General features: G+C 38.5%; 1 protein-coding gene across 3 annotated transcripts in view; it reads left to right on the top strand.

The window, feature by feature from the left end:
- The window catches only part of RALBP1 (ralA binding protein 1), a 34,453-nt gene that overhangs the window by 6,378 nt on the left and 11,762 nt on the right, over nucleotides 1-16,313 (top strand). For all 3 annotated transcript variants that reach the window (XM_051610653.1, XM_051610654.1, XM_051610656.1), the window contains exon 2: nucleotides 12,535-12,828. In XM_051610653.1, the coding sequence (XP_051466613.1) occupies nucleotides 12,585-12,828 (244 nt within the window). In that variant the 5' untranslated portion in view covers nucleotides 12,535-12,584. The remainder of the gene's footprint in view (nucleotides 1-12,534; nucleotides 12,829-16,313) is intronic.

The raw sequence follows: 16,313 nt of genomic DNA, 5'->3' as shown, positions 1-16,313 counted from the left end.
CAGTCAGTTAACAGATGCATATTTTTGACAGGTAAATTACATTTGGTATTTTTTAGTACTTAGGAGTAAGGATTTCACCACTCTCAAAAATGTCTTATATCAACAGAGACATTTTATTACCTTTTTGGGGACAAGGGGAGGACAATGACACTTTTAAAGCAGCTTGATTTTTCTGGTGTAGACTAAGCTACACAATAAATCTGGGAATGGCAGTGAGAACTTGTTTGCTCCTGTGCTATCAGATACTGAGCTTTTTCACCAGCTGTGAAGCATACGGATTTTTAGTGTCTATTTGTATTATCATTTGGTACATATTTTATTATGTTTGGCAAGTTAATTTAAAAGAGTATTCAGTGTGTATTTCATAAGGTATTTTTACGATACTCTGAAGCCATAGGATTGCCAAAAATTTCTGTATTAACTGCTAGGGACTAAACTGGAGTTGGTTTTAGAAAATATATGTGATTTTAATTTTAAAATGTAAGGATGTTAATACATTTTTCTAGAAAGCTGGTGTTTCATGGAAGTTTTCTTGTAAGGCTGTTTGGCTATGTAAATTGGCTAGAAGACAAATATTGTGAATTTGTGGGTCCTACTGCTGTTTCAGTAATCAGTAACTTAACTGATCAGTCTTCCCTGTAGCTGCCTCTGGAGAAGTCTCTGCTGGCTGTGGAGGCAGAGTCCTGCAAGGAGAAGCCATGGGCACCAGCTGCTGCCCCAAGCTGGATGGTGCCACACCTTGCCGTGAATGTGTTTGTGAACATTTTCAGTGTTCGCATGCGTGATGTTTTGCAACATCTCAGCCCTGGAGGTGGTGATGTTAATCATAATTAATAATCTACTGAGCTTATAAATATTTAAATTTACTTTCCCCTTGGGTATTGAGTGAATCTGGGGCAGGGGTGAAAACAGAACTTGTTAATCCCAACTCTACATATGGTGCTGAAAAAAAAACCACCTAAAAATTTAGAAATTTGCAGTGAGACTAAATACTTCATGTGGTCTTGATGAAGAGTTGTCAGTTGCATTGATGAGGATATGTCTACAAAAATAAGATTATTTAGTCCTTGTTCTTGTGTGGAAACTTACCATGGTAATAATAAAACAATGAAAAAAACAGAAGATCATTTTCTTTCAGATACAACATGAGCTTGACAGACATCGGCATCTGTTCTATCAAGCTGCACAGCTGTAGATGTAACATAGATCAGTAAAACTATTATTTTGTTGGTATGGGTCAAAACAGTTCTCCAAATCAAGTAAGTTACATCAGAAAAAAATCTTTTGGTGGGTAAAACTGTATCTACAGTACAACTTTGCTAAAAACTGCTGTGCTGGGAGCACTGAAATATTATACTCCTTTGCATAAGAGTTAAGGTGGGAAAACATTTACATGTAACCCAATCTCCTGTTGATTTTACCCAATATGAGCCTAATAAAACAACCAGTGAAGGCAGAAGGGGAGACTTTGTGTTTACTTTGGCTAACTTTCACTCATTTTAGCTTGATAATATATAGAACATGTTAAACCAAAACCAAAGGTGCAGATAGACAGAGGTATCAAATAATAAGGCAGAATAATCAGCAGATAGACATACTTATTAAATAATTGCTAAAAAATAATCAGAAAAGCTGTTATATAAAGATTTTTTTTCTATATAAAAGTCTTTTCCTTTTTGTTGTTACAGTGGAATAGGTTTTATCTCAAACATTGCAGTTCTGTTTTAACATGCTATTTGCCTGTGTTACATTGGAACATGCAAAGTTTTAAACATGAAAAAAAATTATACATGGAAACAGATCATCTAGGTCATGAATCACATTATGAAGAGATCCAAGCAAAGCTGTTCTTAGTTTCCCCTTAGAGAGTTGTCAGTTCAAGTGACAGTCTGTAATGTGTAGATCTCTTCATCTGTTCAATACATTTTGGCAAAAATTCAAGGTAAAGCACAAGAAACTTAATTGTCACAATTTTAACTTAAAAAACTTGTATGTCATTAATATATTTTCAGAAAGTGCTCATTTCTGGGAATGTTAAAGCCTTAGAAGTGAATATTCTTTGCCTTTGTTGAGGTAAACTAGACTCTCTATTCTGACCTCCCAGTTGAAAGGTTGTGAAGTAACTTCTCTAAGAAGAAATTAATACTGTTTGAAAATTCTATGAATAAAACAGTGATCACAGTTCATCCAATTCAGTGAAGAAGCACTGTACTTCTAATTGATTTTTCTACATCCAGTTTAAAAGACAGTATCTCAATGTCAAGATTCGGCATGCAGTACTTTGTGCAGCATATGCTTGTCATTGTTCCTTCTACATATTAAGCAGGCATATGGAGTTGACACAGCATAGCTAGGCTTCATCTGGACTGAAGTCGGTGTGCTAGTAGGTGATAGCAAGTGGCTTTTAAAGGACAAAGCAGCAAGTTAAGTCTGAAGGGGAACATACCGGTTGTGGTTTTATTGTAACTGGCATGAATAAGAATTATAAGGCAGCAGCATTGTTGTCTGCCTGTACATGTCAACTGAGTACGTTCCCAAGGTTTCCATAGAGTTTGAACTCTACCTCCCTGCAGGAGCCTCATGATGGGTTACTGCATCTCTACTGCTGCTGTTGCTTTTACCGGGTGAATCATTTGTGTTACAGAAATGCCAGCGTTTCTAGTGTGTAGGCATGTCCCAACTTTGTTATCAGTGTCTGATCCAAAGCAAAGTGTCTTTAATACTTGCTGTTAACTCTTGTCTAGTATTTTAGCATGTGCTGGCTAATGCAGTCTTAAAAACAAAAGACAAAACAAACACAAAGCTAGACTATATATAGCTTCGGATATTTTTCATTGGGTAATGGAACTGAGTGTGCAGAGCTCTGGTCTCTCTGAAAAACTCAGTGCCTTTCTGTGTTGTGTGATCTATCATGATTAGTCTCTAGATGCTCTTGAACGAATAGCAGAAACACTTAAATCTCCATATTAAATCCATCAGCTTTATTTTCTGCTTAATTTTTGTGTTGTTTTTTTTTTTTTAACTCTCATGATAAGCACTTCTTTTTTAAAAGCATTTGTAGTGTATTCAGCCAAACTGGTCAAGATTTTGGGGTGGCTTGTGTTTTTTTTTAACTGACTTCACTAAGTAGACAGCTGAGACAGTTGGTCGCAAGTTGGCTGAGTTCAGGTACTGGAGGGTGACTGAACGATGCTGTAGTTGAAATCTCTGATAAGGGAAATTTGTCACTAAGTAAACCCAGCCAAAACTATAAAAATTGGCCTTACTTCACTAGGTCATCAGTTGCTGTATGACTTGCTGCAGAAAACATGAATTGTATAAAACTTGGGTACTGTCCTGAGGGCAAACAAAACTTGAGGTGATGCTATGTTTATAGCAATTATTAAAAAAGTAAACTGCACACCTTTTATTGCATTTTCCTCCCTTCCTCTGTGAAGTGCTAAAAGGTCAAACTTTGAGTTCTGTTTTATAAGCATTAGTGCTGGCACAAGTGGGAATTTGGAGAGGTGAATGGGAGAAAAGAGACTGAGGTTATTACACCAGGAGTAATTCTAAGGCAAATATAAGCAATAATAGGTATTGTATATGTTGTACAATGTTTTGTTTTTCAGAGGTTTAGGAGGGTTTGATACATTTGCACAACAGTTTGTATTGTTCAGTTCCGCTTTCAACAGTTAAGCCCTGTCAGAAGTTTCCACACTTTTATTTGGGCTGAAAATTGCTTGGTTGGTTTTCTTAGGCTGGAATTTAATGATTTAAACAAAACCCAACAACCAAATTCTTTTAAACTATTTCTGATAATTAAACTAGCAGGAAAGAAAATAGATTGTCTTTAAGGTCCCTTCCAGCCCAAACCATTCTATAACAAAACAAATAAAAATAATCACTTTACTGTAATTAAAAGTATTTTGTTAATCAGGCAAACCTCTTTAATGCTATTTGTATTTTACAGGGGAACCTAAATTTAGCTGCAGATGACCTCCCAACTTTCTTTGCTTATGAGTGGACTGTATTTTTCATAAGCCTTAATTAGAATTGAATGTGAGAGAAATGAAGCATGGCAAGGGAAAACCTGGGAAACAGCAGCCAAAAGAAGAGATTAGATAAGGCAGTGGGTGTGGAGAAGAGGAATGATGAAACTGAAGTTATACATGTCTAGGTGCTGAGCACTTGCATGGTGAGAAGGAGGTTGTGACAGAAGAGTTACAGTCCTGACAATGGAGGAACTGGACTGCAGGAGAGGGGAATAAAAGAAATAATGGAGAGAGACTTGAGTCTCAGAAGCAGTGGGACTAGGCCAAAGAATGGGAAATGAGTCTCCTGGGCTGCAATATGATTAGGGGAGGATTTGTGTTACTTTGTGGCGACAAGACCTTGTGAACCAGGAGTAGGATTCACAGGCAGTCAGGCTAGAGAATGCCAAACAGTGGGTCAGCACTTTCCCAAGAATTTTGAAGAATGGGAAATAACTCTCAGAGTGGGCAGCAGGAGTTGCGATACAGGTTGCTGATTAGTCAAGATACACCTGCCAGAAGTCGAGCCTGGTAACAGTGCCCGTCTGCCTCATGATGCTGAGTCCCAGAGCTTGTGCTTATTACTTCAGAAACGATTAAAACAATTAAACAGCAGTCTTTCCAGTTGTTAGATGGCCAGTTATTTCCAGGAATGCCTCTTACATATCTGGTTGTGACCACAATGTAATGCACTACCTTGAAACTGCATCTGTGGCAGTTGATTCACCTGGGGAAAGACGTGGAAAGGTTTGCCGAGATAGCCCTGAAGGATGGGAACAAGCATAGGAGCCACATGTGGCACAGTTTGCATAACCTCTATGTACAGCTTTGGTTGGTACCCTGTAACAAAGAGTCATGCCTAGGCTTTTCTGTTACACTACCTGCTTTAGCTTGCTCTGGAACAGATGGAGATGTAAACTGACACAGCGTGTCCCCCACCGGGGAAGTATGATGTAAGGGCAGTACAGGCAGCGTGGCAGCATAACCGGTGCAGGAGGCAGAGTGGTAGGACAGGGGCTTTTCCTTTTCAGTTATGGTTGGTCTCTTTTCAGGTGTGCTGTCTCTGGAGCAAAGCACTTAACTCTCCCCAGGGAATCTGAGTTTTGTTTTCCCTAAGACATCTATTGGACACCTGTGAATTGTATCCTGATGAAGTTCTACAAAACTTGTAGACTAGAGGCTGTGATACTGTTTTCCCTGAAGTGAACTAAACTGAAAAGCGTATGCTACCACACATCTGGAGATTCTTGCTTTATGTGATTATGAGACTTGATTATAATGTGATCAGAAACCTTGTTTCTGGTATTTCTAAAGAGTCTAGGGTATTAATTATTTTAAGGTTGACTATCTACTGAATGGATTAATGAAAAGCTGGAATACACTAAATAATTAGGGAATAACCTGGATACTGCTACATATTTTGAATGTGAGCTGGCTCCTCTGAACAGTCCACTTAAATATGAGTGTGGTCTATAGCTCGCTGATTGCTGAGAGCTAAGTAGTTTTGTGTATTTGTATATCAGTACTTCTGTGCTGGCATGGGCTCTCAGAGCAGAACTTGAAATACTTTGGATGCTACTGTAATTGCAGCAGACTTTATCTGCTTCCAGGTAAAGAGAGAACACAGAAACCTGTTTATGTTACTTTTAGAGCTGATCTGTTTCTGGTGCTTTTTAAAAATGTATAGCTTGCTCCTATGAGACTTGAGTTGTATGATTGCACAGTCTCCTTCAAAGTAAATTTTCTAGCATTCTTATAGCATCACATATCCTGTATCATATCCACATATCTTGAGCACTGGAAGAGGCTCCCCAGAGAGGTTGTGGAGTCTCCTTCTCTGGAGACTTTCAAGACCTATCTGGATGCCTTTCTGAGTGATCTGTCCTAGTTTTTTTTGGTCCTGCTCTGACAGGGGAGTTGGACTTTGTGATCTTCGGAGGTCCCTTCCAACCCCTGATATTCTGTGATTCTGTAAAGTAATCTTAGTTTTAGGAGCTGAATGCTGATAAGCAATTAGTATTTTATTCTCTTTATTAAAAAAAAAATAATAATTGTGGAGGCCTTTCTTGAGGCTTTAATTCTTGCCAGTTATGAAGAGTACATGACTCATAAGGGAGTGAGTTAATGCTGTGTTTATGTGATTACTTGTGACTTGTGAAATTTTAAACTCGCTTTACCTGTCTACATTAAGCACTTCACTTTTCTTTTTTCTTTCATGGCCACATTGCCTTAGTCAAGAAAGGAAAGGGCACTGTTTATATACCTGGGTACTGCTTGTTAAATAAAATAGATGGCCTCTGATGTCATTTTGTTGATTTGACTGCATGGCAACGTTTCAGTCTAAGTGAGTGAAAGCAGTGTTTTGTATTAAGCTTTTCAGTACATTGTAAAAGATGCATCTTTTTATTTCAAAACACAGCTGAAGCTATTACGTTTTATTGCAGTAATAAAACCTCAGAACAATTTGAGTGAGACATAAATTATTTATTAGCTTTAAGCTAGTAAAAACTTCGTTCTTTGCCGTTGTTGTAGCTGACAACCATCAGTAGTTACAAGATGATTGATTTAAGGCATACTTAACAATATTTTCCACTCTTGGAAGGCCCATGGTTTTAATGGCCTCCCACACTTTGTGGTAGTCTAAGCAAGATAGAGAACTTAGTTGTGTCTCAAACATTGTATAGTCTTGGTAAATAACTTATTTCTTACTCCATCTCCTCATCTCGCAGTCATCCCTTTCAGCCACCTTACCAGTTACGCATTTGAGTCCCGCTCAGTTTCTGAAGTGCTTTGATATGTTAGGCCCCCAAGTGATAGTTTTTATTCTTTCCTTTTGTGGTTTATTACTGTCCAAAATGGAGGTGTGCTTGTTAATAGGATAATTTTTGTCCAAAAGTGGTGTGCCTCATTTATTTAAGTAACATCAATTTCTTCACAAATGTCCAGATCTTTTGGACTGAAGGCCTACAATGATGAAGCACTGTTGTGTTCCACGTCTTGCTTTTGTGTTATGATAGAGCAGGCTCTCGTACCTGAGTGAGTGTTCCCACTCTGCCTCCGTCCTTTGATTGCTAACTTCTTGGGACTGTTTCCAGTGTAACACCCAGATTTTCAGAGTGTGTCTGTTTGTGGCAAAATGGTATGAGCTGGGGACACCCACCATGCTTCAGATGTGGTCTTGCATAACACTGGTTGCAGAAAAATTCCCTGTGTCCTTCATTCCACCCAACGGCTTTACAAAACAACAGCTGTGCACGCAATCATCTGCTCTGCTTTGCTTCTGCTGTTGCAATTGGTTACAAAGCACAAAGTCATAATACAGACTCAGTGCAAAACAGAAATAATGGAGCCTTCTGTACTGAATGAAAGAGCTGTGAGTTTGGTCTTCCAGACTGTGCCTCTCTTTAATGTGTTCATCCTGACTTAGATGACACACTGTAATAAGTGAAATCTATTAAAGTTGGCTGTCATGTCTCTCTGTCTTCAGTCTTCTGTTTTGTTGGTTTTGGTATGTTTTTTTTTTCAAACCTCAGCTGTTTAATATTAATTTTTATTTACTAGATACATAGCTCAGGTTGAATTTTTTAGGGAAGAGTTCAGTTTTTTTCAAAAATGAAGCTAGGAAAAACACATAATTTAACTATGCAGGCATCTTGCTTCCTCTCCCCAGCCCACATTCCTGTGCTTGGTGTATGATGGTCTTGAAAGACGGTACTGATGTGATGGCTAGGAGTTTTTGTGTTAAGGACAACCTTCTGCTTTCCATGCTTAAAGTCTCTTTTAATGTAGTTATTCCTTGGAGAATAGAGCAAAGGTCACAATTCCACACATATTGAGTGAAGTCTGTTTGGTTGTGACACTCAGTTATTCTGAAGGTTTGACTCCATGTTTGACTATGTTCAGGAAACTGGATTTTGGGAGTACTGAAAAGAGTATCTAGGTCTGTGGAGGAGTTTGAACTGTGAGAAGCTCTCCAGTGCTCTCATGCAGTAGCGTTTGTGGATCCTGTGGAAGAAGAATCAAATGTTGAATGAGAACTGGTGGGAGTCAGAGAGCCTGTGGTAGGGAGGGAAGTAAGGAAGAAAATTACTACTTGTGATACTAATGAGAAACTGAGAGCCAGTGGGAGAAATGTGGACAAGCTGAGAAGATAAGGTAGATAATAATGAGTAAACAAAAGACAGTAATAGAGAAGATCAGCCAGGTAGAAATGGGAACTGATAACTAACCAGACAGAGGAAGAAGAGGGAGAACTTTATCTGCAAAGAAGTGGTGTGCAGCAGGAGGATCTGAACCAGCTGAATAAAGCACCAAGGGAGAGAAAAGTAGGAGAATGAGCTTGGCTCACAGAGACCAAAGCAGATGAAAAACATGTTTGTGTGATACACTGAGGGTGAAAGAGAGCAGTCAGTCAGGACTAAACTGTGGGAGTACCGGCACTGGGTGGTAAAGAAATCAAAGCTTGAAGTTACGGGGAAAATACTAAGAGTGAAGTGAAATCTGGGGAGATGAAGCTGTGCATGCAGTATCACAAAACAGTGAGGCAGGTTGCACTCCTTTCATCATGGTTCTGTCACTCCTCTGCTTTTCCATCTCTAGTGCTTGTTGAGCTCTTCCACCAGCCAGCTCAGCATCAGAAGCCGGTTGGAGCAAATGGAATCATGTCACAAAGGGGTCTTGGGTGAGCAAACTACTGGAATTGGGGGTGTGTGTTAGTGGAGAGAGTAGTATGACCTTCCCTGCATGTCAGCAGAGAGCTGTTAAATCTCCTGAGAACTGCATAGGTGAAGAGGATTTTGAAGCAAGGAGCCTGCTGCAGAGGAGAGGCAGAACTGAAGCAGCAACAGATTGGGAAGAAGGGGTCCAGTTTGAGAGGGAAAGGTTGGCAGAAGAATTGGTCTGTTAGAAACGTTTCTTCTCAAAACACTGAGAGGATTCATTATTTTTTTCAGTCTCACCATTTATTGTTGTCAGCAAAAGTTTGTAAAAGCCAGAGGAAAGGTGCAGGTTTATATGGCAATAATACATCAGCATCCATTAGTAAAAGTGGAAGAGCTTTTTGTGGTAGAGCCTAAAGGCTCTAATTCTGCTGATAAGTCTCAATATAATTTGAGGACAGAGGCATTTCTCCCTTCTTTAAAGGTCTAAGAAATTGATTATATAGGAAGGTAATGCTTTCTCAAAGCTGTAAAACAGAAAATATGAAGTACAAGTGCAGTCTCAATTTGTTTGAGCTACAAATATGCACCATTGTCTTTATTTTCAGTCAGTCTCTCTGCTTTAGCCAGAATAAAGAATGAACAGTATTAAAAGAACTCATTAACATTTTGTTTCTCCTCATAGTTCTGTCTTACTGTGCAATATTCAAATTCTGATGTGAGTAGCTGTTAATTTACATAAGCACTCTTGTGAGTGATCTCCTGTAGTGAGATGCTTTGTTTCATATATACATTAAGTTTTCTCTGTGTTCTGCACATAGACAACTGAAGCTTGAGTTAAAAAAAAAAAATAAAAAATTCTAACCCTCCCCAAAATCCACTTAGCTGGACAGGTTTATAATTACTAACCTGGCAAAAAAACAATTCCATATTATGTTTTTTCTGTATTTTGCCAATCTGTAAGTAGGACCCCAGGAGCTGAGTAACACTGGGAATGTATGGGCAAAGTCTGGCTTCATCCTGGGAGCTTTGCTGGATTCCAGAGGCAAAGCACGTGCATCCTCATTTTCAAGAGTGGTGTTCGTGTGCCTTTGCAATGACATTGTTCTTTCCCTCTGTGCACATGTCCACCTTTCCCACTCTAGACATGGACTGCTTTGTAGATGTGGCCTGTCCTGTCTGTTTAAAAGAAATATATATATATAATATTTCTAATTTCATCCCAAGACTTACTGTTGAAATACTATCTATTGTTGAGTAGCTTTTGGTGGAGTGTTTCAGGTTCTGGTTTTGGGTGGAGGGGAGTGTTTGCTGAATGAAATACAAACATGCTCTGCAGGAATTTTGCAGATCATTCTAATACTTGCATGAGATGCAATAGTATTGCCAGTCTGTGTCATTAAATATTGAGAATATCTGTCTAATTGAAAACTTTGACCTTTTTTGGTATCACAAGTCTGAAGCTTTAGATACCTGTACATTTCTCCTAAAATGTCTTGCTTGAGCATGCCATTTACTTGTTTAAACACAGTATCAAATTAGCATAGCAGTGGAGTGTTTGGTATAAATGTAAAAAATATAACAAAACACAACAGGTATGACAAAAAAAAAATAAAATGGCTTTGCCTCATGTTAGTGCTGTTCTCTTTAAAAGAGGCTATCTGCTTTTGCAAATGAAGTTAAGTCTGGTTCATATGATCACAGAATCACAGAATTATTGAGGCTGAAAAATCATCAAGTCCAACCTATGACCTAACACAACCACATCCAGGTTCAGGCCGTGCCCTGTTGTCCTGTTGCTGGTTGCCTGGGAGAAGAGCCCAGCCCCCACCTGACTGCAGCCTCCCTTCAGGTAGTTGTAGAGAGTGATAAGGTCCCCCCTGAGTCTCCTCCATGCTAAACAACCCCAACTCCCTCAGCCTATCCCTATAAGACTTGCCCTCTAGTCCTTTCACTGACCTTTTTATTCTCCTCTGGACTTGCTCCGGCACCTCAATATCCTTCTTGAATTGAGGGGCTCAGAACTGCACACAGTACTCGAGGTGAGGCCTCACCGGTGCTACGTAGAGGGGAAGAATCACATCCCTACTCCACACTATTTCTGATACAAACCAGGATGCCATTGGCCTTCCGAGCCACCTGGGCACACTGCTGGCTTGTGTTCAATCAGTTGTCAACCAGTACTCCCAGGTGTCTCTCTGCTGGGCCACTCTCCAGCCACTCTTCCCCCAGCCTGTAGCGCTGCCTGGGGTTGTTGTGGCCAAAGTGTGGGACCTGGCACTTTGTCTTGTTGAACCTCATACCATTGGCCTTGGTCAGTCAATCCAGTCTGTCCAGATCCCTCTGCAGCATCTTCCTACCCTCCAGCAGATGGACACTCCACCCGAACGTGGCATCATCTGTGAATTTACTAAGGGTAGACTCGATCCCCTCATCCAGGTTGTCCGTAAAGACACTGAATATGACTGGGCCCAGTGCTGATCCCTGTATCAGGAGTTCCTGCTTAGCAAGTATATATAGTTTAATTCTCTGAACGAGATCTTATAAAATATTGTGCAGAAGCCACAGCTATTATATCTGGATATACTCTCATCATAGCTAAAATATTAATGGAAAAAGTTATAATATGTTTTTTTTGTGTAATCTTATAACATGTTTTAATTCTGTTTTTTTGAGGCCATTGCTACAGAGCCACCTAAATCACTTAAAGTTTGCAGTGCAGAGCACCTTCCCTCAGCTCTCACCCTTCCTTGTGCTTGCCCTGCATAGAGAGCCAGGCTGTGGAACTAATGTAGCTTTAAAAAAATCTTTCTTTTGTTTGTCTTCAAATAGATTAGTTTCCTTTCAGCAGCAACAGCAGCACAGGTTAAAGTTGGATTAAAGTTAGCGTGTAACCATGACTTGACCTGTCATCCAAGTATGCCAGTGGGTGTGGAAAATAGTTTTTTATTTTTCTAGGGTTTGCTCCATTTCTCTTTTGCTTTCTTCCATTGAAAGAAGGACTCATATCTGAGGGTGACCATTTAGACTCAAAGAGCCATATTCAGCAAAGTGGACTCCAGAGGTGTAATGTCCCAGAGAGTCTATCTCTGAAATCTATCTGTGCTAGGAAGAAGTTTCTGCTTACAAGTTCCACTGCTGAGAATTTATGTATTGTCTTCCTTCAGCAGTTTTTATATTGACTTTTGCTTGGCTATAGCTCTAAAGCAAAAAACATACCAGCACCTGTGTGCTGATGACCTGATATAGCCTCTTCAAATGTGAAGTTATTGTTGTACTCCAGAAAAACTTTCTACCTTCTTTAATTTGCATTAGCATAATTAGAAGCTGGATTTGCTTTAGCTCTGGGTTGTTTTTTTTTCCCCTTACTTCAACAGGCTAGGCAAGTTCTTATTTACATCTATAAAATATGCTTGGGAAAGATGAAAATTATCTTTGCCTTAGGTACAGTCCTGACAAATACTCTGAGCTTCTAGACAAATCTATATTTTCTGTCAAAACTTTAATGTTAGCTAACTATTTTATAGTATTACAAATCAGTATGGAAGCTGCCTATGAAATTTGTAAGAATTATTTCAAATGTTAAAATATTCAGGTACATAATATATAATGTTACATATATTAGAAAGTAGGCATGGCTAAAATAACAGCTCTCATTATGTTAATATGGCTTATGAGTTAATGGACAGATTTTGCAAACAGTGAGCTTAGGACCTGATATATTACTGTGTCTTGACATAAGTTGGAACATTCATTGTAGAAGGTATTGCTGTTTGTGTTTTCAGGAGAGAGCTCCAAACAAGGTGTTCTGAAACCCATTGCTTAAGGTTGTGTGGGATTTCTTTTTCTTTTCCCTGCTGCAGGTGTGATGGACAGGTAGCAGAAGATTTCACTTTGATATCAGGGAATCAGAATGACCGAGTGCTTCCTGCCTCCCACTAGCAGCCCCAGTGAACACCGTCGGGTAGAACACAGTGGGGGTCTTGCTCGTACTCCCAGCTCTGAAGAAATCAGTCCTACAAAATTCCCTGGATTGTACCGCACTGGTGAGCCTTCACCGCCTCATGACAGCTTGCACGAGCCTCCAGACATAGTATCTGATGATGAAAAGGAGCACGGGAAGAAGAAAGGAAAATTCAAGAAGAAAGAAAAAAGAAGTGAGTAGGCAACTTCTCTTATTTCATGCTTATAATTTCTCTTTCTCTCTTACTTTCTCTCTCAAAATTGCTTAGTATTCCCAGTGTTTTTTTTTACTTGTTTAGGTGCAAAGGAAGTTAACTGGTACAAACACGCTTTCTGCAATAGTTCTTTCTCTTCCAAAAAAGCCCCACACCTTAACCAGAAAATGGATTGTTGTTGAGTTGGTTTTTTTGCACAGATACAGGTGCCAAGCACATGCCCAGAATTGCTAATAAACATATTTATCCAAAACCTTTAACAATGCATTGGTAATTGCCTGGCATGGGGTTTCCTCTAATCTTCATATCTGTTCACATTCTAGGTGGAGGTTTCCAAGTGTATTTTAGATGCTTTTTGAAATTGTAGTTGAAGTGCTAGCTAAAAGAAAACTCTTTTAAGCTTGACCTGAATTTTATTCTTTTTAATTTGAAGAGTCAGTTTCAACAACTTTAACCTTTTTCCCTTCTGTCTTCGGTATTCTCTCGCTGCTGTGTCCCATCTCAAGTTTTTGTGTGCACACTACACCATCATTTGAGGAGTAATAAAATCTGTGTCCTATTTTTCTCTAGCTTCACAGTTCAGTCTCATCATGCAGTTTCCTCCAGCAGTGCCAAAGTATAATTGCAGAGTTCAAAAATGTGCAAGCCAGCACTGAGATCTGAATTTACTAGAACTAACAGAATAAAGGTTGTAAGAAAGTTCTGACTGTTTAACCTATTCTTCTCAGTGTATCAGTGTCCAGAATGGAAGTTTTAATTTAAAAATCATACCCCTTCTCCAGAACAACAGAAGAGAATTCTTAGTTCCTGCCTTTAGAAGATGTTGGAAACATGAAATAGTTCTTATTCAGTAGTTTTTGTACATATTCTGAAAGAATAAAGCACTTGGAAATACTAAGCTGATACTGAGGACTCTAATTACCAGAAACATCCTTACTGACCAGGACTCTGAAACCTAAATATCACAGCCCAAATTCTAGTATTTTTTTAACTGACATTTGTTTTAGCAAAATTTCGAAATAGTGTTCCTATTCTACAGTGCCAGTAGATCTGATGCCTGGAAGTTCTGGATGCCAGTGTACCTTGCTACTACCTACAAGTGAAATTTGGAAGATCAAAACCAATGAGACAGCACCCAGTATTTTGTTAGAATGAGTATGGGGACTATTTGTATGCACAAATGCATGCACACATTTAAATAATTACTCTTTTAAGAATTTGCTGCCACTGCACTGCTTTTAATTAGACCAGTTTCCTTGAATGCAGGAGTTATTTCTGCCCCAGTTTAGAAGGACTATTGTTACTTTAACAAAAGGCTGTGTGCCTAAAGAATACTGTAACTCAAAAATATAAGATACTCAAGGTAAAACCAACTGCTTAAATTCCTACAGATTCTAAGAAGAGTGATTCCTTAGGGTTTTCTCAAATGTAAACAACATTAACCTAATACAGAGTATTGGATTGATGATGAAAATTCGGTATTGATTGCACAGGTCCAAATTCAGGCTGTTAGTAGTTGGTGTTTTATTCTTTGCAAATCAGCTTTCAGTTATAACTCTGCATTCGACATGTCTAAATTTGGAATTGTTAAGAGGTCAGGATAGTAGATGGCGTGGGTTTCTTTGTGGTGTAATTCAGGATGTCTCATGATGATAGTTTTAACTGAAGAGGAAAACTGCTTCTTCAGCAAATACATGCAGGTCTGTGCACATTAGTACCGTAACTGCTTTCTTCTGTAAGACATTACAACACATTTTAGAGCTGATGTAAAGCAATTTTTTGTTACTTAAAAAAAAGCTTTAAAGCTATGAAAAATCCTCAAAAATGCGAAAAAGCAAAATGTAGGAAGAATCAAATTATCTCTTGCAACTGTAATGTAGCCCTAATGTAGTTATATAATTGCCAGGCAGATGTAAGAGTAAGTTACATACAAAGCTTTCAGTGCATCTTGTACGGTCTAAAAATGGTCATTATTGTAAATACACTCTGAACAGGCATGTTACTTAAGTAAATGGCAGGGTTTCTTTACAGTTGCTTAACATGGTTGATTTTAAGAGTTCCTCTTCCAGCTCTGCTTTCCATGCTTTTGGAGGTTCCTCCTTCCATTCTCTTGAATCTTCAGTTTCTTCCATTCTGGTGCATATATTCAGATTGTTTTTCTTTTCATTCTTCAGTCTACCTGCCCTGATACTGGATAAAACAGAGCGTGCTATGGTCATGTAGTTTGGGGTTCAGAAAAATATGGTTGAACTTTTCAATAAGACAAGTGTTGACATTAAATTCTGACAGAGTGAATGTTTGTTGAACTTAGAATATTAGTGAATTGATTGTAAAGTAATCCCAACTCCTGAAACTGTGTGTAACTTAATTCCTACAAAGATTTCAAGGTGTTTTGATAGGACTCAGATTGGAGGAGGGTATCTAGAGAGGGAAGTTTAAATGTCTCAAGGTTACTCTGTTTTTCAGGTAAATTCTGTTTGTGGGAGTGATGTGGTCGTAGCTTCAGTATTATTACCTATATCAAAAAAGCATTTTTGTGTCCTAGCAAGGGATCTTTTTTCCTATGTAGTTAATACAATGGTTTAATTTTCATGTTAGTGGCAATAATCTAATAATACACCGCAAATGTCCAGGGGAAAAAAATCCTACAAATTATTTGGAAATGATAGAAAATTAAATGTTTTTTCTGTTGACTGTCAGCTGCTGGAAAAATGTTTGAGCCACTGCTTTCTGTTCTCCACTCCTTTGTGATAGACTTAAGTGTTAGTTAGCTCTGGGTAGATTAGGGGATTTATTAGGGATTAAAATAAATTTTCTTTCTACTTGGATAGTTTCAACTTGGATCTGTTTCTTTACTCAGAACATCCCTTGTCCGTGCAAGAATTTGGCAGCAAAAATAGATCTTTTTTAAACAGTGATGGTTTATCTGAGACAGTGACCAGTGTAATTGATTTTTAAAAATGAATGTTGAACCACCTGTCATTAATCACGTGTTGATGAAGTCATAAAATATACAGTTCCCTGCAAAAGAAAAAGGTTTTAAGAAATGGTTACAAAGAAAAAGCTATTCTACCCATCAGAATCTCTTCAGATAGTCTGTATGTAGTAGATTTTGCTCTGCTGATTCGTTTTATGTCTGAGATTGATACCATTAGACAGGATGGGTTCAGTATATAGGTAGCATTTTATGTGTATAATGATTTTCATTTTCTTCATATAATTCTTGAGAAAATGGAGGATTGATTGAGTTGTAAACTAAGCTATCCTGTGGAAGGACAGCATTATTGGTATGAATTCTTCGTAATTTTTCAGTTAATATTTTCAAAGACTGAATCTGTAATGTGTTTGGCAGGCATGTGGTTCACATACGGTTTTTTGGGATGTAGATGAGAGCTGAAATATTCCTAGTATTAATTTGGGGACCTACTCCAAACAATCTTTGGTCCCCAGTTGAGTGTTATCTT

This window comes from Apus apus, chromosome 2, assembly GCF_020740795.1.
Source record: "Apus apus isolate bApuApu2 chromosome 2, bApuApu2.pri.cur, whole genome shotgun sequence".
Taxonomy (NCBI): Eukaryota; Metazoa; Chordata; class Aves; order Apodiformes; family Apodidae; genus Apus; species Apus apus.
Note: the sequence above shows the minus strand (reverse complement) of the source record. Positions and strands in the feature narration are given on the sequence as shown.